Below are 25,902 nucleotides of genomic sequence, written 5' to 3'. Positions count from 1 at the left end.
GTGGGGGGGTAGGGATCAAGAAAAATTCGATCGATTATTAGTAACTACTACAACACTATCAATAGGTCTATTACGTAACTACACTGTTTCGTAACACATTAACCTGTTATGACTCTTGCTATTTGCCGACATACAATCACAGTTAGCTTTCACTACATTTGACGACAATCACATGGTTTTGATGACAACAGTCAATTTTTGCCGACAAAATTGTGTTGGGGAGGGTGTCACACCCCCATACCCTCCTCCTTCTAGCGACGGCCCTGACTGTGTAATTTTAGAATGGCGCAATTGCTATAGGTGTCCGATAGTTGGATTTATTGGTTGAAATTGGCTAGATAGGCTTCCAAAGAGTCCCGATTTCAACCTAATAGTAGGCATGTCCACTAAACCACTAAAAATAGAAGTACTTTTAAAGTGACTGAAAGAAACCTTTTGGCGTTGGAATCATCTTAATCGGGTATTCCATTCCGGAGATATGGCTTTTCGAGTGTCACGGTTTTATATAGGGCTGCTAGAACATGTTTTAACATTAAAAAACATGTTTTTAACTTTAAAGTCCAAAAACTAATAATAACAGAAAGGTTTTTTTTTTCTTAATGTATTTAGTGACAAGAGTTATCTGGAATATTATATTTGTTAATAACAACATGAAATAAGATCATCCTGAACTTTTTCGCGATTTTGTTGATATACAACAAAAAATGTAAGACCTCAAAACCCATGGTTTGTTTGGTGGAACCTTGGGTATGATTAAAGATGGCTGCCATGGAAAATATCTCCATAGGGAGTAAAATATTTATTTGAGAACAAAAACATTTTGACAAAAGTTCACAACAGACATGTTTCATTTGACTTAAAATGCTTCAAAACACACAAAAATCAACATCTGTCAGACACTTTTTTCCACAAGACACTTTTTGTACAATATCATCTGGAAAAAGTTCACAACAGGCATGTCTCATTTAACTTAAAATGCTTAGAAATGACCTTGATCTCCAACACGCTTGGGGGGGGGGGGGTATAGTATTTAAATAGTCACCCAATCAGGTAGCCTCATTTGAAATTCACACCCCTTGTGTTGAAGATTAAGCTCATGTCTTCTATAGGAGGTGTATGGATTTTGACTGAAATAACCCAAACTATCGATGCCGTCACAAGACAGATGTTTTTATAGAGCCCGAAGTTACAACTACGCTTTTCTTACTTATAAATGTCACTTTACAATAATCTAAGAAGAAATATGTATGTAAATGTGAGATTTCCTACTCAGACTACTGTAAACTGTTCATATTGAGCAAAACAACAACAACAACAACAACAACAACAACAACAACAACAACAACAGAAACAAAACGCGAGTGTTTAATCCCGAACACAGGTTGACCATTTATTTATTGTTTTACTAAACATGATTATTCCACTTTCGACTATTATGAGTAAGTAGCTCCCCAGCAAACACAGAACGTTTTTTTGTTGTTGACATTATTCGCAAAATGTTAGAAAAGGTTGCCAGATAACGTTTAAATGTCGGGTTATAAAAAGGGTATAAAACGTTTTTATAACATTCAAAACCATTTTTTGAAAACTAACTGCAAAATATCCCAACATAATGTTATTCAAGCGTTGACGATGATTTGCCAAAAATGTTTGCAAAAGAATATTTTACAATAACATTTTGCATTATTTAAAAAATATTGTTGCAATATATTTTCATACAAAACATTTTTAAAACGTTCACATGACCTTTATATAGCCGGACATTTAATGTTATTAAAACTTTTTTTTTCAAAATGAAAACCCAAACTATAACCCGTTTAACTCGTTTAAACTTGCAGTTTTTATCTTTAGGTAGCAATTTACAACTCCATTAAACAATTGGATAGTGGCCGAATGGACCAGGTCTAGCGCTATTGACCAGAGGTCACGGGCTCAAGTCACGCTCTAGACGTTTTAGTCCACTTTGTTTGTAAGTTTCTTCACAGGATCCGAACTTTGTTGTTACTTTCTTTTTACTTTTACTTATTTAACGATGGTCCAAAATGAGACATAAACGTCAATTGAAGACCTGAGCGCAGAAGACCGTAAGTCCACTTGGCCCCTCAACATGTATACACTAATGTTGCGTATAGTTTCGTATAGTTTGGTAATGTTTTATACATGTTCAGGGGCCAAAACAAATCTTTCACAACCTTTCATAATGTTTTCACCCTGGAACATGTATTAAACATTATAAAACCCTAAGAAACTATACGTAACTTTAGTGTATACATGTTGAGGGGCCAAGTGGACTTACGGTCTTCTTGCGCTCAGGTCTTCAATTGTGCGTGAAATTATACGGTCAGTGTTTTTTGTGACTGTTCCCTAAATAAACAAGCACAGTTTACATTGATCATAAAGCCCACATTTGGCTATTCCAGAAAATAGATGCACACTCCCCTATAGAGGAATTTGGATTTCCAGACTTTTTGTCCAGTAGCGAATGTTGGAAATCCAGACTGTTAGAGTGTCCAAAAGCGAAAACATCCAACAGAATATATATAGTTCAAAATCGGAAATCACCCATTTGAGAGCTCATTTTGGACATTTCCGTGATTTTTCATGCATTTAACCGCATTTCCAAGCTTTTTTCCAGTAACTTTGCCAACTGTGATTTTCAAAAAGCAAACCTGGAAATCCAGACATTTCTTTAATTGAAAAGTTACTCCTCTAAAGGGGGTGTGCACTAATTTTTGTTGGAATAGTGCATTGTCCTATAGTATTGTATAAACAAATAGTTTTTACAATTTAATTTCCTTTCTAGATTTATAAGCAAAAAGCGAAATAAAGTTATTCAGAATATCGCTTTGATAATCAGGGAAAATAATGTTCGCACACTTTAGCATACTAAATGTAAGTCGCCCCCCAATTCAATATTGACGGAACCAGTTTGATAGTATACCCCAACATTGATTGAGGAGGATGGGGGAGGAATGGGAAATTGGAAGGTTAATACCTCATCAAACATACTAATGTAACTAAACTAGCAGAGCGCAATGAAGAGTTGGAACATATATGTGGTATATTGAAAGGAGACACTTTTGGGCAGGATAATTGTATAAATGGAGAAATAGCAAAAAATCTGCCTTGGGGTGATATCTCTTAGATTGTAAAAAACTCAAAATTGGTAACCTGCCCAAAAGTGTCTCTTTTTGATATGGCACGTCATATGTGTTTTTCCCCCGTTGATTGTTTGTGGTCGAGAGCTGTCGAGTATGCGCAATGATGATGTTCGCACGTGATTTTGGAACTAAGACATTCGGGATATACCAAAAGGGTCAATAATACGTAGTTTTTACATTAAATAATCCTTTAATAAACGAAATATAATGTGTGGATCACTGAATGTTTATGTTCATTCTTATGGGCATAAACACCAATCTGGCTCAGGCTCTCCCGGTAGGCAAACTATAGATGGGCATGGCCACTGCCCGGGGCCCTGCCTCTTCTGCTGTGCATATCCTTAATGAAAAAACAAAACAAAACAAGATACAAATGAATAATATAGATAACAAAGACATTTTTTACTTATGTTGATGGGTGTGAAATCTTAACGGGTATCCATACAAGATCCCACCCAACAATTTTTCTTAAATTTCGTACCAATTGAATTTCATAGATATACTTCGAATATCTGAAATGAAGAAGAGGGGTCACGGAACTAATTTATGCGAAATTAACATTTAAAAAAACCCATTTTTGGGGACAATTAGTGCAGGCGTCTACACTCTCAGAACATTGGATAAAAATGAATGGGCAGAAAACAGTTGGTTAAACAATGGTTAAGATTCTTGAAGTTGGGCAAAATACAGTTTAATACATGGTTGGTCAAACCTGTCAATATGGTAGTCACACAATGTTGGTTAAAAGTTAACCAACCTTGGTAAAAAACATCCTTTTCCCGCCAATATAGTTGGGCAAAGCATGGTTTTGCCCAACCATGGTCACATGGTGTTCCTTTGCGAACTGTGATTGGTCATTGTGTTGGGCAAAAATGCATTTCAGAAAACATGATGGCCGATATGAGTGGCTTGCTGCAAAGCTGTGGATCGGGGTCTTCAAGATCTGTTGGAGACATTTGAAGGTAGGAAATTATATTATAAAGTATATCATTTCATCGGGTATAACACTTAGTTTAAGTGTGTGCGAGGCTGAGGCTGTCAGCAAGACTTACGATGCTCTGGCCACGCACACACTTAAACTAAGTGTTATACCCGATTAAATGTTTATAATATAATTTTCTACCTTCAAATGTCTCCAATTGGTTAAAATATGAACAATGAAATGAACTTCACATTCATAGTGTTTAACCAACTATTGGTTATATTTCGCCCATTTTGCCCAACATGCTTTGCCCAACTGGTTGGTTACCGTAATGTTAACCAGTAGTTGGTCAATGCTTTTAACCAACCTGTGGTTATATTGTTAACTAACCCAGGTTGGTTAACAATATAACCAACTGTTGGGCTGTTCCCCTGTAAATACATGGTTGGTTAAAACTTTTAACCAATGTACTGAGAGTGTATGGGAACATGGAAATTTCAGACATATATTCGATTATAACAAAAAATCTACTCCAACATCTGTGCTGATTTTTGCGTACTAATGGAATGTTCCAGTAAAGCTTAAATATTAGGCCTAAAAATGTTTGATTGGATTGGCGTAATCCGACCTACCCTAAAATTAGACCCGACCCTAGACTTTTTTAAATAGGGCCTAAAAAAAAAAAAAAAGGAAATAAAAAAAATAATTAAAAAAAAAAAATCCAAGGCTTGTATCAAATGCAATTTACAGGTTTAAAAGTTGCCTTGATCACTTTTTGTCACAAAGAATGTCCTTGAATAATTATTAAAAAAATAAAATATATGTCGAAATATTGTCGCAGCTCTTACGCGCTAAATTAATCGCGTATGTATGTGATATTGCAAACACCTGCACATATATGTATAGAGGTCATTTTCGTTCGGTTTTGTAAACCTCTTGATTCCAAAGCATCCATCAGGCCATTTTAGTACAGGACCAGTCTGTAGAATCCGTGACCAAATCATAGAACTAAAGTTTGAGAGTCATTTTGGGATCTTTGATTGATTCTGAATCAGAATCAAGGTCACATGGGGTCAAATTTTCAGAATGCTTCAATTATGTCAAGTAATATATCAAAATACTCGTATGGTCATGAGGATTCCGAAAATGTATAGTTTGTTATGTGTCAGACCTTACAGGAGGGCGCTATGACGAAAAATGTTCATAGGTCAACGACTTTTTGAATTCTGACCATAGTTAACAACGTCTGATTTTGGTAATTTTGGTGTCTAAATATATGTTTTCTTGCATGAGAAATACAACTAAGCAAATTCAAAAAACTATACAAGGAACCGATGACCCTCTTTTGCAACATGGCTGCCAAAAGCATCCATATGTGACCGTTCAGGTCGGAACGCTTGTAAAGTCGGCCCCTGGTCAAATTTGTTTTCTTCCGTGTTTAGAAAATATGTATCATAAGCTTTACAATGATATATCATTTGACTTCAAACGATATCCAGAAGCGGAGTTATAACTTGTTAAACCTTGCTCCTTCAGTAAAAGGGTACATTATTTTGGCACTACATTATTTCTTTTTTTCCACATTGCTGGTATTAAATATCAAATGGTCATAATTGGCGGTCACTTCATCCCCAACTGAACGAGGTTCAGGAATGTCCTCTCATTGTTAATTGTAGGTTAACCCACCACTTGAACAGGATTTAGCCAAATCAAACAAAGACTTAGGGATCAAATCAAAACTCGACCGCCGGTTGCCCGCCGGTTCCGGGCGGTTCCGTCCGGTTCTAAATTATACACAGTAATGAGGTCAGTCGTCACACTCTGGCTCGTATGGCCGGTTGGTATCATCGAGTGAATGAGTGGAGTGATTTCAAGTGGTTTCTTTTCAAATTTAGTACAATAGGAATAATCGATTTTCCTTCTCGGAGTTCTTCTCTATCAATATAGCTACTTTTAGCATTTTATTTTGATAAAATATAAGCAGAGACCTGGTCTATTTATTTCTAATTATTTTACATCGTGACAGGTTTCATTTCCGAGGGGATAATCGCGATCACGAAATTCTGCATGTTTTAAAACGCAAGGGTAACACACTAAGAAAGGGAAAGAGAGAAAAAACAAGACAGAAAGGGAGAAAGAACATGAAGAAGGGGAAGAGAGAGGGGAGAGGAACAGGGAGATGGAGGATGGGGAGAGGTGGAAAAGGGGTGAGAGTATGAGATGTGTCTCTCAAATCACATGAGAGAGAGGGGGATAAAAACTACACTAAGTTCGTAATATAGGCCTAGGCCATTAGGCTGGTATATTGGGCCTACAATGATGTTGGCCAGGCTCGTTGAGGTGATGTGCAAGAAGAACTAATGATTTTGCAAGATCGACAAAATATATGCGAATCCCATCACCCCTCGGCACCGCGCCCGTCATCAGCACCAATGGAGATTAGCCCCCGGGATTAGCCATGGGGCAGGATGGCAAGTCATTCCCCTCTCCTGCTCAGTCGTCAGAAATGTTGTTACAAAATCTTCCTTTTGGTCTATTTTAGACCCAAAATCAACCCCATTTTGTACCATTTTGGGCTATCATTTTCTTCGGAAGGGGGGAGAGGTGTCCCAAATATACGAGAGGGGGGAGGGGTCATAAATGTTTGGAAAGAAAAATGGGGTGGGGGGGGGGGGGGTCATAAAAACTTTGATGACCAAAATGTAGGGAGTCATAAGATGACCACAGATAGTGTGTTTGTTTCCTTCAAAAAGACTGATTTTAATACAATTTTTGCCTGTTTAGGGGTGTGTCGGGAGTGTTAGATCAGCTCCTCTGATATAATACTCTTTAGGTGGATCAAAATAAGCCTACCGGGACTAAAATGAAACCAATAGTTGTAAAAGGCCTATGCATCTTCCTTTGGCAAGTTGTCCTCAATTTTTGTTCATTTTAGTATTGAAGTTACATTTTTTTGCATAAATCACAAAAGAAATCCCCAGTTGAAGTACAAAGCAAATTAGTCAATCAATATCACTTCAACTGGGGATTTCTTTTGTGATTTATGCACGCATCATATCTTCTGGAGGCAGTTTTGAACTAATGACCTTTCGTATAATTGTCCATCACCAATACAGGCCTATGTGATTCACAAAATAATAAATTCACAACTTCTAAATTACTTAACCTATAGAAATCATTGAAACACTGTTCTGAACTTAAATCAACTGATTAAAACAATAGTGATATATTCAAGCAATTTTAACCATAAACAAGAAATCATTTCCTTGTCAATAGACACGCGACTAAGAAAAATCGATCATCGTGCAGTACTTTAAAGTATGGGCTATCATGGCTATTGTGACCGTGAAATTTCAAGTATGCGCTATTGTGATCGCGAAATAAACATATCGACATTTTGTTAATCTCTCCGGTTATGTGCTTAAACCAACCGGCGGTTGCTACTCATGCATTCTTGAATATTCATATACCAATGACCTCTGCCAACCGGACGGAACCGCCCGGAACCGGCGGGCAACCGGCGGTCGAGTTTTGATTTGATCCCTTAAGCTTTTTACTAATGCTATACATACGTATAAGCTTATTATCCTCTTTAACAATAGGATTAAAGATTGGTGTTTGACTAGACTAAAATGAGAAACATGTCGGACAAATATAGGGACATATGAATACAACCTCTATGCATACTTTGCACTGTAACTCGAAATACAATTTGCCGAATTTACGAGCGGTTTGAGATGGATGGTCATATATTGTAATAAGGAGGTCATAACAAACTATACATTTTTGGAATCCTCATGACCATACGAGTAATTTGATATATTACTTGACATAATTGGAGCATTCTGAAAATTTGACCCCCCCCATGTGGCCTTAATTGACCTCTTCCCGGAATGCCACGAAGTTTCAGGAGGTGAGCCCAAGCTATATTTAATCAGAATCAATCAAAGATCCCAAAATGACTCTCAAACTTTTGTTCTATGATTTGGTCACAAATTCTACAGGCTGGTCCTGTACTATTTCGCCTCAATACGAAGTTCTTCAAATGTCGATTTTTTTTGTTTTTCCTTGTTTGTTGAGAATGTCTAGTGCGATAAAAACAGCGCTACAAAGAAATTGAGCACAAGTTTCTTGTTTTGTCTTGCCCCCTTTTTTTTAAACATAAAATTTGAATCAACTTGCGATGTTTTTCTTAAAACATGAATAAACCACTGTATAGGCCTTTAAATAGTTTTACTCGACTGATCACGAGCATGAATAAAATTCTTCATTAAGGATACGATACATGATTTACCGACATGTGACTCATTTCGGAATGCGATCATGAATTTTGAAGAAAAAAAAGTTTCCACAGGCTTCGTTGGGACTCGAACCAGCGATTCTAAACTCCCTTCGATTACGCGTCTAGCGCTTTACCACTCAGCCACCGTGGCAGTTGAGCGGATGAGTGTAATGATAAAAGATAAATCTCATAATCATCTTTAGCCTTTTGTTTACTAAAAAAGACGCGTTTTGTAAAGATAGATTAGCCGTTTTATGCATAAATAGCACGAACGTTTGGGAAAAGTTTCAAACAAATAATAAAGACACTGATGTGATGATGAAATTGCGTAAGTCGGGAATTATCTGCGTCGCAATGTTTTGTTTTGGTTTTAGGAATTTGACCTTAAAATTTACGACTTCATGACATTATCATTCGAAATCAACAAAAGATATTTCAACACTATATGACCTCATTCTTTCTCTACAATGTTTTGTACATGTATGTGAAATAGCTTCAACAATGGTTTGCTGCATAATGGTAAAAATAGCCTTGACCTAAAAAAGGGCGAGAGGTACCATTCAGGCTAAATTTAAAATCGATATAAAACGTTTGTTTATTGATCGATTACAAAAATTAATTTTTGTCGTATAAAGAAATTGTATCTGGCGTGAATTACACTACAGTTTTTATTCCTAGTGCTCTTTGACTTCTTCAAATAATTTTTAAATGATAGAGTGAATCCCCTGGCCCTCTATAATTACGCACAAAAGATCGACCCCCTTAAGGTGGTAATACAACCCCTGATAAATTGATAACTACACACTGCCTCATTTCAAATATTTAGTTTTAGTTTTGGTTTTGGTCTTGGTCACGTGGTTTCCTATTGTCCTGCCTAACCACTTGAATCACAAGATATCGAACTCATTGTTTCTACCTTTTGTTTAAAACTAAACATTTGTGACAGGTAGTTTCGGTTTTGGTTTCAGTTTCTTATAAGTGGTGTGACGAAGAAAATTACAGGATTTGAAGTTACCTGATCTAAGTATACAAAAGAAATAGTTAAATTTCGGAGGGCAACATTCAGAGCAGAGAAGTCGAACAAAGCAGTCTACATTTGAAAGCATTGATTTAGTTTGAAAGCATTGACCTGAGACTACAAATCAGCCTTAGCTTATTTCACTGTGAAAATATATAGACCATCGAAATATTTCCACAGACATTACAATAGACACCTGAATTGAGTGATATAAACATTATTATACACAACTCTATTTATGTGCATGTCGCATGACGGAAGATCAATATCATAGAAAGCTGGTTTAAATTGACTTTTATTCAATTTATTTATTGGAGAAGAGAGAGACTCGAGAGAGACGAGATCGTCAGGGAAAGAGGGTCTGTGTGTGTGGGGGGGGGGGTGGGGGTGGGGGTAAGGGTAAGGTAGAAAAAGAAACAGAGGGGAGAGAGCATTGGAAGTGGGGAGAGGGCCTAGGGGAGCTCAAGAGTGGAGTGGAATAATAGGGAAGAGTCGATATCGAGTGTGGGGAGGGGGGAGGGAGGAGGTTATATATAGGTGGCGGGGGGAACAAAGGTATGGGTTGTGCTTTCCGGGGAATAATCTAATTCATAATCAAATCATCTACATCACCATGCATCGTGTATATTTCAGACAAATAAACAAAACACCCCCCCCCACACACACACACACCCCTCAATATATGCACATGCTTTCTAGATGTAGGCCTCGTATATAGAACTCGGGTGTAATTATAAGGTGTCATGAAAGTGTGCCACCTACGGAAGAGAGCAACTGTCGCCCGCGTTGATAGATATCCGATAATGAAAATGTTAGCACAATAGGCTATTATACGTATGGTTATATGCCATTATACTTTTGGTTATATATACCCTCTTGTGTCCTCCCAGCACAATAGTGTTATGATTGCAGGCCAGTTCATCTCCACCTTTTAATCCCTTGATTTTTGGTTTCTGAACAAAAGAGAAACCAAAACTAATGATTTGAAATGAGGGACTGATAACAAAAGTTATGTATTAACCCTGGACCCAGTGCCGTGACCAGGACCTGCTGGAAGTAGTGCTTTGAAGTGCCGATTCCGGGCCTCGCTGGACGCGCTACGTTTGGCACCATTGTTAAAGTTATGGATTTAATATTAAGGGAACAACCCAAAAGTTCGTTTAAGCCCTATAAACGAAAGTCCTTTCGTTAGGGAGGGAGGTGGTCATAAAGTCCGATTACGTTTGTAAAGAAGTAGTTAAAACATCGGTTAAAGTTTATCTTTTTTAAAGGATTTAATATATCGTTATGAATTCGGCAGAGTGACGAATCGAGAATTTTGAGCAAATTGAGTTTTTGTATGTTTATTATTATGTTTCAGGTTATCTTTTATTTCCACCAAAAATTAATGGTAAATCCTACTCACCGACGTAGTTATTAAAATTTTGATTTGGACGAATCGCGCCTAAGTGCGATAAATGATTCGGCAGAGAGACGAATCGTATACTTAGCTGTACAAATCATGTTGATCCATTGTATTGTATAGCGGGAAACCCCGAATTTTCTATATTACATGTCCTATACTAATATATTTATACCAACGTATAGCTGCAGGTATCTTCTATCCAGTGATACCAAAATAAGTACAAATATTAATAATGTGCGTGCGCGCCCGTGAAATTGGAAAATCCCGGAAAATCATACGCAAAATACAGGCCAATATTTTTATTTTTGCTTTAAAATCCTCGAATTTTTGCTAAATATTACAGTGATGACTATTTATAACTTATATAGCAAGCCCGGGATAGCAAGTTAAGTCTACATAGCCTTAGGACAACCAGTAATTTTTACACAAAAGCCCCAAATCGAGAATGCGTACCATGGTTTACACGTAGCCTGACTTCGTATTCGACCTCTCTCTGCGCAGTGGTAGAGACATTTTGGATACAGCATAAAGCCGAATAGCTGTTAAAACGCGTTTTGAGGGATATATCGATTATTTCAGAACATGCAGGTATTGCCAATAATTCGCGTATATTCACTTCTATAGTATACATTTCAAATGAGTGCTCACGAATGTTCTAAATTTTTCGAAGGACCAATGGAATGGTACCAAGATTTTAAAACGTCGTTTACTCAGAACAGCAATTTTGCGTATTCGGCACTCTGCCGTGTTCATAACGATATAATTGTAAAATTTTAGTGTTTTCTGAAGTACGATAATGACATTTTATAGTGGTTGCTTCACACTGATTTCAAATAAATATAGAGAGCAGTACTCGCAACCTGCAACTTGTAAGTTGTAAGCTGTAACTTGTAAGCTGTACCGCACTTTGATTTTTTTTGAAAATCCAGCAAGTCTTAATTTTTTATAAAGAAAAATATTTTAAAATAAAATAGAATTATTGTTTCTTAAACGTGATCAATATCCTAGCAATATCCACAACCCCATCGACCATATAGCGACGGCCCTGTGCCTAATGAATACGGGTTGGAATATTCGATATTTGACACTTACGTTAGATGGGAGGGGGAGGGGGTTAGCCTTAAAGCGAAAGGACTTTCGTTTATAGAGCTTCATCTGTTCATCGAACATTTGGGTTGTTCCCTAACGTAGCCCATTTGTTAAACCGAAAGCCGCGTATTAAAGAAATAATGAGACATTTTAGGCGGCATGAATCTGTCATTTCTATACTTATATTTGAGACATTTTAGGCTGCATGAATCTGTCATTTAAATGGAACTTCAACCTTGTCAATACTGATGTTTTTCTCGTTATTTTGCATAGACATATCCTTCTTATGCAATTTTCATTTTTTACACTTTCGTTGCAGCTATGGAATCACTAATAGGCCTTTATTTATGGGATTATTAGCCGGGATTAGCTAATTCTAAATGTAGTGATCCCGTATGTATATATCATGTTAATAATTATATTGCTCAAATATCACATTTGAAGCCTGTAACTAGGTTCGATTCACTTATCATTTCGTTTTATTTTTGTGAAAACTACATTATGAAAATAAGTAAGATTTGGCAGGGTTTATTCAATTTTATTTGCGAATAATTACATAATAATGAATGAATGTTTTTAGGCCAAACTACTTAATGATTAAAAACAAATAAAGAAAGATCAGGGATAATTAACACAACTCCCGATTCCAGAAAAATACGGAACTATATTTTTGGTGGGATTTAAAAATATTATCCTGTTTCGCCAAATGAAATATAGTTAAATCTAGCCTGCCCCGGGAAATGAACGGAACAGGTTAAAGTCTCCGACAATCATAACATTATGCCTTATATGTTAGAAAAATAATTATCAAGCACGAATCACATGCATTGTTTTATTTAAAACAAACTCATATTGAACATAAAAACGAATAAAACAGCCGGCTCTCAACACGCGATATTCAAAAGTCTCGCGCCGAAATTGCCTAAATGCAATGACGTAATTGTTATTTGTGCACAATTGTCGTCAGCCTTCATTGTATCACTGGGACGTCATTGCACTCGCCAATTTCGGCGCCCGGGAATTTTGAATATCGCGTGTTGAGAGACGGATGTTTTTATTCGTTTTTATGGTCACTATGAGATTGTTTTAAATAAAACCACGTGATTCGTGATTGATATTTGTTTTTCTTGCATATAAGGCATAATCTTGTGATTGCGGGAGACTCCCTCTAAACTTTAAGCAATAACGTGTGATTTGCATCAAAAATAGATTCCTATATAAACGTTATTTTTCACTGATTACTATTATACTGATCGCATTGGCCCGTTTAATTTTGAGCCAAACAAATAAGGTAAAACGAAGAAAATTGGTATTTCATTCAAACGCCTACAATGAGTGTATTTAGCTCGCCGAGTATTATTATCACGCAGTTGATGGGATTCAGACAAGACGTATAAGGCAAATAGCGATATACGCACAGTTTAAACGGTACGTCACTGATTCAATGATTTAACATACACAAGCAGGTGATGTATTTATTCAGCACTCGATCGGTGAGCTCAGAATAAAACCGGGGATACCCCGTTTTATTATAAATGTTAATTTTTACTCTAATTTTAAGCACGTTAGGCTTAGTCTTTCGCAGGGCATGTACACCAATAGCCATTACAATGGTGCAAAAAGTGGAAATTCGAAAAGAAAAATTAGGGCGTTGCTGTGGAGCAAATCACACATACTGGCTTTAAGGTACAGCAGTCGGAAGTCGGAAATATTAATTTTGAAATATAGCTAAACAAAGGAAATAATTTCGTCTGCACTGCAAAAACTCTGGTGTTAAATTTGCAGCACTGAGCTGGTGTTACGGCTTCTGGTGTTTATCACAATATTAAAAATGTTAACACCACATGGTGACACTGCAAAAAACTGTTTTGTTAAAAATTTAACGTTCAACGTTATTATAATCTGAAAATACATGCTGTTACAATATTGCAGTGTTAAACACCATTGTTACACCAATTTTTGTTAACACCGAAGTCTGGTGTAAATTAACACCCATTGGTGTGGTCCTCTCATAACACTGGGAAAGTATAACATGAACACCAGCAGAGTCAAATTAACACCCAGCAGTGTTAAAATTTGAAAGTGAATCTGGGAAAGTGTTTAATTAACACTAAACCAGTGTCAAATTAGCAGTTAACACCCACCAGTGTAAACTTTGAAAATGAACACCGGCAAAGTCAAATTAACACACCGCAGTGCCATACTGTAAATCAACACCCATGCTTTTATAACTTTTTCTCGGTGTTAAAATTACACCGGAGTTTTTGCAGTGTGTTTCCTATCAACTGTTCATATCTTTGGATCGAAGTGTCTAATTTCAATGGGGCTTTCTGCAAAGTGTCGCTTTGCAAATGCTTCATCATCCAAGCAAAAAAATGAAAATTGAATATTCCCGACTTCAGACTGATTTTGCTTGATCACACCACATATACCATAAAGGTCTGTTCAAGGCTTAGACCTACCTTTTGATACGCATAAGATACCAGTCATATTATTTCTTAGATGAAATGTCGATTCTCATATCATTTGACAAAATGAATAAAATAGTGGAAAGTTTAATAAAGAAAAAGGAGCCTACCTTCATTTTCATCCACTCTCTTTTCCACTGCCTGAAATGCATTTTTGAGATCTTCCACGTCAAGATCAGCCAATGGTATTGCGTAAGCTACGGCCAAGAGAGCCAACCCGAGGATGAGCAAAAGTGCCTTAGACGCCATTTCCCTAATAAAAAAATATAATGTGATATGAATCAATTCATTCTGTGAATGAATAGTGAATCTGTGACAGTGAAACGTACTTTAAGAAACCCACAAACAATACTACCAAACTCGTAACTACGAATTTATGAACATCGTTTAGTGCCAATTTGACTTCGAGGGCTTAGAGCCAATGTTCAAAAATGTTTGAAAGTTGGTGTGTTTAGTATAGCATAATCACTATTGGCATTGTTAGTGTTCACATTTTTCAATATTGGACGTCCATTAGTCAACTGACGTGTCCTACAGGTTATGAAAGTTTTTACATATCTTAAAAAGAGTATTTTGTTCACATAGTGGACTTGAATCATTTGGCAATCAGTTCTGGCTTTAAGCCGTCAAACTCGTCCATGGGACCAACATATTATTGTTTGCCACCCAGACGCGATCGAGAGCATCATCCCCCGATTTACTACACTAATTGACGAGATTATGATATCATAAACTCAACCCATAAACTATCGAAACGATTATATATAAATGGTCACATATATCGGGAACTGAAATATATAGCAAAAACTTATTTAATGTATTTAAAGCACAGCTTTCTCCTGCGCATCATTTGGTCGAGTTATGGGCGCTTGATTGGCTTCAAGTCGAATTTAATTTGAAAGTTGCACTTAGCCAAAGTAATAGCCAAATTCAAGCCAAATGAGTTCGTCGTGAAAATGAATAAAACTAAAGAAACTAATCTACCCCAAGACTAGTGTTACTCCCAGCCCACACATCATGGTCAGTATTGAACGGATTTTCATCGTTGAAAAAACCAAATTTATGTTGAATATATATCAGTTATTTCATTGAGAGCATTTTATTCAGTTTCCATCCATTAATAATCATAGAGTATTATATATATGTTTACAAAATAAGCGTTTATCTTCAGCATATTCAATTAGTCATGTTATCAGCTAAATGGTATGGTGCCAACATCGGCAAATTGCTAATAATATTTACATTGTTATAGTTAAAACAGATACTCTCAGTCTCAAAATAATACACGACAGAAACCGACTGCAAAGGAGAATTATGTGCACTAGATAACTTTCTTATAATAAAATTCCGTTTTTGAGTATAGTAAAGAAAGTTATGCATATACAAAACAAACAAATTCCTGTTGCCAACTTGGTAAAATGAATACTCGTAGTCCAATGTCGTACATCATAACACCCAGTTTGGGTTTGTGGTTTCGAAATATTGCAGTTAAACATATAGTTCTTTCAAATATGAAACGCTAAAACCCAAATCTAGGACAAACTATTATATTATATTTACAAAGATATTGTAAACTTTCCATAGTAGAGATTAGAGCCAAGACAAAGTTAACCCGCACATTGCGGAAAAAACTTGACAAAATGAAAAAACAACAACCAACAAACAAACAAACACACTGACCCCCCCCACACACACACACCCCCACACAAACACTTTAAGGTGGTACTACAACCATTGATAAATTTGTGACTATTTTTGCATTTTTCTCGAAAACTAATAACATACTGGTAACAAAAGTTATGTATCATATTATAGGGGCAAGGAATCCAGTTTCAGTTACTACACATGAATTTCAGTGACTCAATTCAAGCGGTACGTTATGATAAAAAAAAGAGGTACCGCTAGAATGTACCTCATTTCTTAACAAATAAAAATTTAGATTGAACCACTTGTCTTGAACCACTGGAATTTCATTGAAGTAATTGGATTCCTTGCCCCTATAATAATACATAACTTTTTTTACCAGTGTGTAGTTACCACATTAATCCATAAAGTTAAAAAGTTAAGAGTACAAAATAAACTTACCGCAATATGCTTAATCTTTCACCGAAGAACAGTTGATTACAACAGCAGTTTGTTGTTAGTTGATTGTGAGCACGAGACGATGTTGAGATCGAGACGATTGTGAGACCTATCCTGAAAAATCCTTCCTTTTAAACGTTTTGCAATCCGAGCTAACCATGCACTGTTAGTATGGTTAGTCGCTGCAATCATAGTCTTTGTCAAAGACTACTCACTATTTAGAGGGCCACGAGCCACGAATGATGCCCCACTAATAGCGAGCGGAGGCGAGCAGTGTGTGGTTCCCAGTAGTTTATTTCCCTATGGATAATATAGGTCCACGATCAAGGACATCCACATTATGCCTATAATGATAATTAATATTATCGATTTCTTATTGGCTACTGTATCTAACCAATAATAAATGCTCGGGAATAAATGCACTGTTGTAGTCACTGCAATCAAGGATAAGTAGGCCTTAGTACTAGCTGTTAATTCCTCATTTGTTCCTGAAAACCCTAGTAGGTTTACGTCACGTTGGACACATCCATACAGTGACAGAGGGAGTTTATGATTATGAATGCAAAGAAGTACAAAATAAATATCAAAATAAATGGTCGATTCTTACAAAAGTGGATAAAAAAATGCACTTTTAATGTAAAAAAATCCCAATATGCAGATTGTGTTGGATAGGACTATATTGTTTGCCTGTTTGTTGGCTCGTTTATTTATTCTTCACCCTAGGTCCATATTCAGAGAGAAATTTAAATATCCATTTTGTTTTTACACATGATGTCCAGAAAACGTTGGATAAACATTGTTACTGGTAATTATTGATTGACTAAATTTATGCCGTGACGCAGGTCTTTATAACTCTGGAAAGCCAGTTCAGACCTTCATTTTCACTTATTAGATTTTCCCAGCATAGTGTTTTTAAATCATATAAAACGGATTACATTGTTTTTATTTGATTATCTATTCCATTTTTAACCAATTTATTATAAACCTGACATTTTCTAGCGGCTTCGGTAAAGTTTATTTTTGTAATTGTAAATCCTTGTTGTTACACGAACTACGAAAATGGAAAGATTGCAACCTAACCCCCTATTTTTTTTTCTGTATTAAACGTTATAGTCTATACTGTAATATTATGGTAGCAAGTTCTCTTCTATCCATACCAAAATATTAAAGTACAGACATTCCAGTGATATGTGGCTCTGACGTCATCAAATTAGGAAATTCTGTATGTACCCACTTTAATTTCCATGTTCTTCTTAATATCCCAGTAAACACAAATGTTTTCGACATCATTCAGTTAGATATGGTTGCCAGAAATAGTTTAAATATCGGTTTATATGAAGGGTATATAAAGGGTATAAAACGTTTTCATAACATTCAAAATCGGTTTTTTTTGAGAAATTACTGCAAAATATTCTAACATAATGTTATTTAAGTGTTGACAAAATCTTTGGCAAAAATGTTTGCAAAAAATATTTTGCAATAACATTTTTAAAATATGGGGGGGACATGTCACAAAATTTAGAAAATCAGCAGCGAGACTGGTCTCAAGCGGTGTTACGCGAGTGGCGTTACGCGACCGTTTTTAGATTGTTTTTCTTGTGTCATTTTATAATAAGGCTTGAAGAAGGTACGCTTGGTACCGAAAATTTGCTTAAATATAACTGTTTCCCGTCTCCATTCGTGTTACCTAAAGTGAGACGTGCGTTGAATTTTGAATTAAGGTCATTATATCTGGCAATACTGCATAGAAGAAAGTATTTTCCGAACTCAAATTTAAAATCTAAATTCACATACTAAGTGTTCTTATGTTATTTTTTTTACCTTAATATTGTTCATTCCACAACAATATTAGTGATGTGTACTATTTTTAAGACTTGTAAAAAGCTGGAAATATCTAAACTTTATCTAAACTTTCATATTAAAAGCCAGTTATGGCAACACCCATACGGCTTAGAACAATACTGACCACCTCAGATGATCAAATTGAATATTAAATTAGCTTTATTTGTGATAAATGTTCCTTATGAAGGTTAAGTTTCATTTTCATATCATTTAACTTAAACTTGCAAACATAATATTGAAACAATTTTGTTGCGCAGATAATGTAAAACATCTCTTCTCGTTTGTTTAGCATTTAAACTCCGGTAATTCTTTGATAGAATTTTTACATCATTAGCCATGTACTTAAACATTTCCAATATTCATAATAGTATCATGTGTAAGCTTTATTACCATACATGTATTATTATTATTATGCATGGAACACATGTCATGAGGTAATTACACATAGAAAATTCTAGATATAAATACATACAGTGATATGACTACTCATCCCCACACATAAACAGAAATATGCAGAAACGAACATGACAAAATCTAATGATATATTCTTAAAGTGTATGTAGCTGGGAGGAAAAGCCGACGATCAATTTAAAATTTTGACCTTTCATATTGAAGATATGGATTTTTTCCCAAAAAGACCTGGTTTTTGTTGATGTTTTGGGAAACAAAATCCATATCTTCAATACGAAAGGTCAACATTTTCAATTGATCGTCGGCGTTTCATCCCACCTACATACACTTTAAGTATAAATCATCAGATTTAGAAAGTTTGCTTCGAGTACTGTTAAATATCAAAAATATAAATTTTTAATCATTTGTCATAAAATGTGTATTACATTGCGAATTTCAAAAAATCTAAATTATTTGATATCAGAAGGACATTCTCCGTATTCAGAATGCAATTCGACATGTCTGATGTGCTCTAATGTCCCACAATAAATACTGTCCAAACGTTCATACCCCACCCCTTAATCTCATTGGCATTGAAATAAAATGGTGTATCCAAAGTGTTATTGCTCTTGGTCTTGTTAACGGAGAAGAAACATTATTTGTATGTTATTTTTTATTTTCCCTTTACTTTAAAGATATTTATTCTCTATCAAAAACATATAAATTTGTAGGCGGGTTTTACAACTGTCGAAATGAAATGCGCGCAAATTGAAGTGGAGTGAATTACAAAATATCCAACAGTAAGTTGGACATATTGGGATTAAAAAACTGGAGTTAGAGTCGAGTGAGGTATGAAGGACTTAAAGTAATGTTACAAAGTTTGTTTGAACAGAAAAAAAAGAAATTAAAATAACACAAAAATCAACATTATTTAAGTTAAAGTCAGTTTCAGAGCTGGTGCCTTTATAATGCATTGTATGTTATTTCCAAAAGTTTAAACTGACTTTCAGCACAAAAATTCACTAACCTTGAATTTTCGATGTGTGACACACATCTTCATCAGAAGAAGTCCTAAGATGTTGTGATGGACTTGTGATGCCAATTTGTTGACCATTGTCGACTTTTGGTCGAACGAGGGCGTTGTATAAGGTTGGCAATTCCAGTCCTTGATCGCGATTTAGTTCTGGCGATTTTTTCTTGATCTGGATGGCCTCCCGCACTAAACGGGGTACTCTCTATCATCCTTGGCTAACACCTTTGTGGATTCCCAGTCGATGTTGTGGCGAGAGTCTGTTTTATGCTCTGCGACAGCAGAGGGTTTGCGGCTGGGGGCGGTTGACTTGTGCTCCTTCAGTCTATCTCCCAGTTGTCTACCGGTCTGGCCGATATACGAACTGGTACATTCGCCGCAGGGAATCTCGTAGACTACACCTGATTTCTTCTCTGTTGGCGTGGGATCCTTGGGTGAGACTAAAAGTTTCCTCAGCGTATTGTGCGGTCTGAAGCTAGTTGCAACACTGTAGGATTTAAAAATACGCTGGAGCTTCTGTGACAACCCCTCTATATGTAGGGTAAGGTGATAAAAGTAGATGATTTCCTGCCCTCTACTTGATTGGCATTAGTAGGAGGGTCAGGAGTGTTCTTAAGTTTGTCCTTGGCTTTAGCCAAACCAAAAGTCCAATTGCGGTTTCCGCAATGTCCCAAGACGGACTATATATGTTCGACTTCCTTCACCCTTTCCTCGGGATCCGTCACCGCGATTTCAGCTCTGTAAAATAATGTCCTGATGACACTTAATTTATGAGCGATTGGATGATGTGAATCAAAATGGAGGTATTGATCCGTGTGTGTGGGTTTTCTGTATATGGAGATACTTAGAGTTCCGTCAACGTTTCGTGTGACTTTAGTGTCCAAGAGAGCGAGATGTTTGTCCACTTCCGGTTCACTTGTGAACTTGATGTGCGTATTCTGGCTGTTGATGTGCTCCGTGAAAATATCCACATCTGTTTCGCGAAGAATTACGTATGTGTCATCCACATAACGAAGCCATACGGATGGTTTGACAGGTGAATTGCGTAAGGCTATGCTCTCAAAATGTTCCATATACAGGTTTGCTATAACCGGACTGACCGGACTGCCCATAGTACAACCCCCACATTGTTGGTAATATTGTCCTCGGAAAACAAAGTAGGTAGTGCTGAGGCAAAATTCCAACAGTTGTATCACTTGGTCAGCCGTAAGTTCAGTCTTTACTTTCCAACTGGTATCCTTCTCTAATAAATCCTTCGCTACTTCCACCGCGCTATCCACAGGAATACTTGTAAACAATGCAGATACATCATATGAGATCTGGATTTCACCCGGCTCAAGACACAAGGTTTTAATGTGCTCAACAAAGGATTCAGTCTTCTTAATATGATGTTCACTTTTGCCGATCAATACATTCAAAATATCTGCAAGGTACTTGGCGGATTCATATGTTACTGAGTTGATGCTCGAAACGATTGGTCGGAGCGGCGCCCCCTCTTTATGAACTTTCGGTAGTCCATAAAACGATGGCACACAACAAGATGAGGGGTATAGCTTAGAGTACTTGTAATCAGAAAGATTACCCTCCGACTTGAAGTCTTTCAGTAATTTGATAAGCTTATTCTGGTAGGTCTTAGTAGGGTCTTTCTTAAGCTTAACATACGTCTCACCACTATCTAACAAAGCGTTGATCTTCCGATCATACTGTTCAGGGTCAAGTACAATAGTAGCTCTGTCCTTATCTGCAGGCAAGATGGTAATGCCGCGATACTTCCTTAGCGTGTACAAAGCATCCCGTTCATCTTTGGAGATGTTATTCTTGGGTGGTTTAGCTGATTTTAATGCACCTGTTATGTGAGCCTGTAATTCTGCCGCCGAATCATAATCAATACGAGTGTTCTTGTTGTATTGAAGACGTTTGATCGCGTATTCAGTCTCAGTGATGATATCCTCGACTGGTATATCCTTCGGAGACGGAGCAAAATTCAGTCCTTTTTGCAAAACAGAAACTTCCGCGAGGATAAATTTACAACCCACTTATCCTTATTAAAGTTGGTATCCTTGGTCGAATTACGCATCCATTCCGGCGATAATTCCAAGTTCTCGGTAGGAGTTTTTAATCGCCCAAGCTTCCGAATTTGACGCTGTTTGACAGCAGTGTGTTCGTTCAATTACGCACGCTCCGTGAACTCACTCAAACGATCAAAATCCGGGTCATTTAAATGTCCGCGTAATTCAGATTTTATTTCCTCCTTTCTTTCGCTCAACTGGACGATTTTCTGGTTGTTCTGGCGAATCCTTTCATTCAAAAGAGCTCTTTCTGCGTGTCTCAGAATACTATTAGCCTTATGTCCTTTCACGCACGATGATAAACGAAGGCTTTTTGGGGTGATATGCGAGTTAAAACAGCACAGATTAAATCGTAGATGGTTTCGTATGTATTCATTGTATGTTCTCATTCAAAATACATGGTACCTCGTGGACAAATAATGAAATTGGGTATCGCAGCAAAAGGACCAATAAAAATTAAACGGTAGTAGCGAGTCACTTCATTTTGTCACAGAAGGTGATTATTGAGTGTGGCCTTTATAAAAACTTTCAATAATGGGAAAGTTCAACTTGGGTCTTACATAAATATCGGTTCTTTGCTCTATTGCACCTTTTTGACTCACCCTGTATGTAATATAATGTTGCCCTGTCAAATTAAAACATCTAATAGTTATGATACACTCGTTTTTGTTAAAATTAGGTATGATTTTTTAAAATTTGAACAAACCTGTGTTTCATCATTTTTATATCATGAATAAGTTTGCACACCCTTTTATAATTCCCTCAATTTATGCATTTTTGATATTCTTGGTATAAGCTTTACAAGAATAAATATTGAGACATTCGTTCAACTTAAAGGCCCATTCAGTGAATTGCTCATCCGGACGATCGTAAAAATCATCAAAATTTTGGTACCTTTGTCAGTGGCATAGATGGGCTAACATAGCCTGCTAGTGGTTCAGCCGAAAGCCGTGTATTTAAGACAAAATAAGACTTGAAACTGACAGTATTATAAATTAGCTACATGTATTTGAATGGGGCTTCAACTTCGTCAATTGTTATTTTTTTACACATGCGCTGGGATCACTGAATGGGTCTTTAAATGTTTCATTACTGAATGATATTGAACATGGTAAAAGGAGAATAGTGAAGCAGATCCTGGTATTTTATGGGAGACTATAAAATGTGTTGTAAGAGGTAATACTATAAGATACCCTGTTAACAATATAAGGAGCAAAATAAATCGCAAAAATCTCTTGAGAATGAAATTGCAAATTTAGAATTCATAATCCTAGCCATGATGTACTGGCATATATTAAAGTAAAACAAAGGGAAATATAATTTATGTATAACTATAGGGCCAAAAGGTACATGATACGCAGTAGGGCCACGTGGGTCGAAGACGGTAAAAATAATTCCAAATATTTGTAAATCTAGAAAAGCGGCACTTCACAAAAAGACATCACAACCCAGCTGAAGGTCAGTGGTACTGACCGCAACGTTGGTTGCTCCAAGGTACGTTTTGGATTAATCTGGTTGAATAGATTGAAATTATTCTCTCATTCACAAAAAAGAGTGTTTGCATAAGTTAAATGATAAGCATGGTAATAGTGCTGCAATTTTGGATAAAGAAGATTTCTACTCCACGCTTTATAGTGGAGTACAATTGATAATAAGTATTCTCGATAAACTTGGTATTACTTTAAATGATATCCCGAAAGGTGTCAAAGGTGTACCAAATCAGAATAACGTATAGAAAACTTGTTCTTTCGAACCTATGCAAGAGCCTGCATGTTGATCATGATGAACACGTTAGTCCGGCTGCCAAACTCAATGTTGCCACAGAAGCTTGTTTTGGTGTCCATAGTTTTGTTGTTGATGGATATTGCTTTTCAAGACCACCAACTTAAAAATAAGTTCATTGGAAAATTCAAACTGCTCAAATAAATGTTGAAAAGTTCCAGAAAAGTATACTTTTTCCTACCTGTGACATGCCCTTCTGGAGTTAAAAGCGAAAAGGTCAAAGGTCACGATTTGACGTCCACAGGGGTCAAAACCTGATAAATTGACAAACATGTTGTAATGAACACGCCTGAAATACGGCAAAAGCTTTTTTGAGTGAAATCGGAGCATTTGTGATTTTATTATAGTCCAGTCAATCTAAACAAATTATTGGGTGTCACTCACCACTAATTGTACAGAATTTTGTTCACAGGGATACATATTAATGTTTTCCTCTGAACATAACACAAAAAATATACTAAAATATACTTGGTGGAAAGGTATTTTTTGGCGGGAAAAGGTCATACAGGGGTCAAATTTCAAAACTGCTTTAATCTTTTTAAAAACGATACCAAAGCATTCCTCTAGTCTTAAGGATTCAGAAAAAGTATAGTTTGTCATATCTGTGATGTACCATTCTCAAGTTATAAGCAAAAAGGTCAAAGGGCAAATTTTGGGCTCCACATGGGTCAACTTCGAAAAAATGCTCCGATCTCCTTAAAAATGGTCTTAATGTGTTCGGCCTTTAAAAACACTCCTGCCATATCTTGGATGTTTCGTTACCTAGGTAGCAGGGTAAAAGAGGTCATTGACCATTGAACTCTATTGACCCCGACCTAGTTTTTCGATGTTACGCATGTAATTAAACAACCTAAACAGTGCAAATATTCTTTAAATGAATTATGTTAGCAAGCCGAACAATTTGATACCAGTTTGGTTAAAATCAGACAATTTTTAGTTGTTTGACCTCTGTTGAACCCAATATTTGACCTTTGACCTTTTTGGTTATAACTCAAGAACCGTACATCACAGATATGGCAAACTATACTTTTTCTGAATTCTTATGACTAGAGGAATAATTTGGTATAGTTTTGAAATTTGACCCCTGTATGACCTTTTCTGCCAAAAACTACATTTCCACCAAGTATATTTTAGTATACTTTTTGTATGCTGTTCAGGGGACATCTCTAACATTCATAGCAGTGAAAAAAATTCTGTTGCAATTAGTGGTGAGTCAAAACCCACTTTGACTGGACTATTACCCCTGTACATAACCATGGAGACCGAAATTTGACAGTTGACCTTTATGTTTATAACTCAAGAACTATACATCGAAGATAGGTCAAACTATACTTTTTCTGAACCCTAATAATGAGAGGAATACAATAAGATGACTTTTTATCCATATTCTAATTTTGATAATATATGCGTAATCATGGGGCGTACTTTAAACACATATCTAAACTTCAGAAGTGTTTACATGTAACGCTTTTTAAACTCTTCGTGATCTTTACACGGTCAAGGTATAGAGGTAACTACTAAATTTAACAATTTCAACGCTAAACTAAACACATAGCCGTTTCTAACTGATAAACACATCAGATCATTTTGGTATCAAAGGTACATTGCTTGTAAAAAATAACCACCATGTTTATGAACTAAACGTCTGTGTGTTTAAAGTTAAGCTCTATAATCATTTAGATCATAAACAGTGTGTTTAATTTTTTGTAATGAAATGTGTATGCAACTTTGCTGAATTTTATACAATTTGCCGACAACTTATCCACCTTTACGTCATCTAACTTGCGGAATTTACAGAAATCTTATCGCATTTTGAGAATGTAGAGACATGTGTGCATTTTATGTAAAATACATACTTGACATTTAGTATGGTATATTTTTTCGCAAAATTCCACGACTGGTCTGGGCGGAGTCGGCATCAACCGCACGGGCTAATTGGGATGTGTTGGGAGGCTTTTGTGCAAATTTGGGTTGATAATATGGTCCTGGACCATATGGTACAGGAGCATGTTTGACCTATTTTTTCTTTAAATTTAAGTACATGCTCCGGGAGCATGTTTGACTTGGAATGCCCCAGGTGCATGTTTGTCAAATATGCTCCTGGAACATGTTCCTGCAGCAAGTACTTAAAATATGTTTGAAAAAGTCAAACATGCTCCTGTACCATATGATGCAGGACCATACTGGTCCAGGGTCATAATGGTGCATGACCATATTGTCCAGGACCATAATGGTGCATGACCATATGGTCCAGGACCATATGGGACTGGACCATATGGTCCAGGACCATATGGGACTGGACCATATTATGGGGCCAGAATCGCACAAAAGCTGTTAGGAGATGGTGTAAAATAATTGTTTG

At 36.4% G+C, this 25,902-nt stretch overlaps 1 protein-coding gene and 1 long non-coding RNA gene across 2 annotated transcripts; both read right to left on the bottom strand.

Annotated features, from left to right (window-relative positions):
• Positions 1-1,364: 1,364 nt before the first annotated feature.
• Positions 1,365-16,581, bottom strand: LOC140145482 (uncharacterized). The gene is made up of 3 exons (XR_011858076.1): positions 16,431-16,581; positions 14,456-14,598; positions 1,365-3,501 (listed from the first exon to the last, which is right to left on the bottom strand). It is a non-coding gene; the product is annotated as an uncharacterized lncRNA (long non-coding RNA).
• Positions 16,582-20,369: 3,788 nt separating this feature from the next.
• Positions 20,370-23,730, bottom strand: LOC140145484 (uncharacterized). The gene is made up of 2 exons (XM_072167196.1): positions 23,722-23,730; positions 20,370-21,653 (listed from the first exon to the last, which is right to left on the bottom strand). Exons 1-2 carry the CDS (start codon positions 23,728-23,730, stop codon positions 20,370-20,372), a joined length of 1,293 nt encoding a protein of 430 aa, XP_072023297.1.
• Positions 23,731-25,902: the final 2,172 nt, after the last annotated feature.

This window comes from Amphiura filiformis, unplaced genomic scaffold (genome assembly GCF_039555335.1).
Source record: "Amphiura filiformis unplaced genomic scaffold, Afil_fr2py scaffold_319, whole genome shotgun sequence".
Taxonomy (NCBI): Eukaryota; Metazoa; Echinodermata; class Ophiuroidea; order Amphilepidida; family Amphiuridae; genus Amphiura; species Amphiura filiformis.
The sequence above is the reverse complement of the archived record's forward strand: the minus strand, read 5'-3'. Positions and strand labels throughout refer to the sequence as shown.